The sequence below is a fragment of the Olea europaea genome, chromosome 2 (genome assembly GCF_002742605.1).
Source record: "Olea europaea var. sylvestris chromosome 2, O_europaea_v1, whole genome shotgun sequence".
Classification (NCBI taxonomy): Eukaryota; Viridiplantae; Streptophyta; class Magnoliopsida; order Lamiales; family Oleaceae; genus Olea; species Olea europaea.
Genome location: NC_036238.1, coordinates 6276139 through 6278064, shown reverse-complemented (window position 1 = coordinate 6278064; position 1926 = coordinate 6276139). Strand labels below are relative to the sequence as shown.

The 1926-nt window shown below is 39.0% G+C and overlaps 1 protein-coding gene across 1 annotated transcript; it reads left to right on the top strand.

Moving 5' to 3' along the window:
* On the top strand, window positions 1-1471 carry LOC111371671 (UPF0496 protein 1-like). The gene is made up of 3 exons (XM_022993794.1): window positions 1-1068; window positions 1128-1183; window positions 1354-1471. Exons 1-3 carry the CDS (start codon window positions 1-3, stop codon window positions 1469-1471), a joined length of 1242 nt encoding a protein of 413 aa, XP_022849562.1.
* Window positions 1472-1926: the final 455 nt, after the last annotated feature.

Below are 1926 nucleotides of genomic sequence, written 5' to 3'. Positions count from 1 at the left end.
ATGACTATAAAATATCACATTCATTTGACTGTCTGTGAAGTGAAAAATTATAGCAATCCTTCCCTTTTCAGAAAAGTAAAATTCAAGAATTGGTTAAGAAACGGCAATCACATGATCATCAGAACTGAGCAATACAGCTGCAGCGACCTCATGCCGCCGCCGGAGCTACCAGTACCGGAGGAAGCCAGAAGCTCAAACGACCTCCAGCTCCAACACAGAGGAGACTTCCCGGAATTTACGAGGGCCATTAACTCCATAGCCCTTGGTCGTCTGGTTCCCTCCCTTTCCCTCAAGTCTATCCAGGAAGTCACTGAATACCTTCTTGAAATAGACCCAGAAGTGGTAAAAATCTTTCTCGAAAATAAGAAAGACAGTATCGAATTATCGAATCTTGTTGATTATTATTTCCAAAAACATCATCAAACCTTAAAATTCTGCACCGCCCTAGATGTCTGTCTTAAGCGTGGTGGTCATATCGAGTCGATAATGAATGTAGCTCTTCGAGTATTTAAGGAAGAACATTACAGTATTTCGGGAGAAGGGGGTGTGAAAATTTATCCGAGAACTTTAGAGGAACTAAGGAGTTTAAAGGCGGCAGTGGATCCCTTCATAGAGTTCTTGGAACTCTTTACCTCGGTTAATAAGCAGCAAGATTTGATGACAGAGAAATTGGAAGCAAAGAAGAGACAATTAGACAAGAAGTTGGGGAAAATGAAGATAAGGAGGAAAGTCTCTAATGTGATATCTATCTGTGCATTTGCCTCGGTCTTGACATGCTCGGTGGCGGCAGCTGCAGTCATCGCCCCGCCTGTAGTGACAGCTCTGGCTGCGGCAGCCACTGTGCCTTCATGGACAATGGTGAAATGGCTTGACTCGATTTTTAAGAAGCGCATGATTGATTTAAGAGCGAAAAGGGTGATAATTTGTTTAATGTGTATTGGGACTGTTATAGAGAAAATGGATGTTGACAGGTTTCGGAATGAGATTGAGGCGTTATTGGAGAGTGTAGATTCAGCTATGAGGGAGGAGGGCTCAATGGTTATTGCAGTGGAGGAGATTCAAAAGAAGGTGAACGGATTTTTGAAAACCATTCAAGATTTAAGCAAGCATGCAAATAATTGTAACAGAAAATCCACGAGGGCTGGGAACTTAATTCTACAGAAGATCGTAAATCAAAACTTTGGTATGTCATGAAGGATTGGATATTTCCTAGTTCAAACATCATGGAAAAATACCATGGATTGGAAACTAAGTTATTTTATTTCACTAATATGTTATTTGAAGATACTCATGAGAAAATTTCCATACGTTTCCCCCATCATAGGTTTATTTTATTTTGGTTGTTTGTTTCAGTTTAGCACAAAAACAACAGTATGAATCCGATGGAAATATAGAAGAAAAAATAGCAATAGGAAAAATAAAGCAAAGGAACAGCAGAGAAAACTCCAAACTTGAAATTGGATTAAATTAAAAGTTAAAGGATGAAAATTGCACGAAAAAAGGACTCAAGCTGAACATCGAATAAAAACTTGGACTAAAATGCAAAAGCCCAAACATGATGGTGTTGCATACGCACCACCCTTACTAATGCGTTTGCAAGGCACATTCTTGCAGAGACTGAAGCAAAAAGGTATAAGCCATGCATGTGCAAGGTCCACACCCGTGCTTACGCATGGTTCAATTTGGACCTGATGGGGTAGTTTTCTATTTTGAGTCGACTACCTCTTGGAAATTGATTTCAACTTGAATTTCGATCTAATTTCGACCCTTATAAATACATAACAATACCATTCACCTATCAAAACCTCTTATACCATAGAATTCATAAAATCTTACACAGAAAGAGAGGAATTCATCACAATTTTGGACAAATCCAGTTGGGAAATACAAGATTTCAATCAATTGAAGATCTAATCTTGATCTTTG

Excerpts from the sequence above, each read along its gene's own strand:
- LOC111371671 (XM_022993794.1), top strand. The coding sequence starts at position 1 with ATGACTATAAAATATCACATTCATTTGACTGTCTGTGAAGTGAAAAAT. Across the intron at positions 1,069-1,127 it reads TGGAGGAGATTCAAAAGAAG|AAAATCCACGAGGGCTGGGA; the intron begins GTGAACGGATTT and ends TAATTGTAACAG. Across the intron at positions 1,184-1,353 it reads GATCGTAAATCAAAACTTTG|TTTAGCACAAAAACAACAGT; the intron begins GTATGTCATGAA and ends TGTTTGTTTCAG.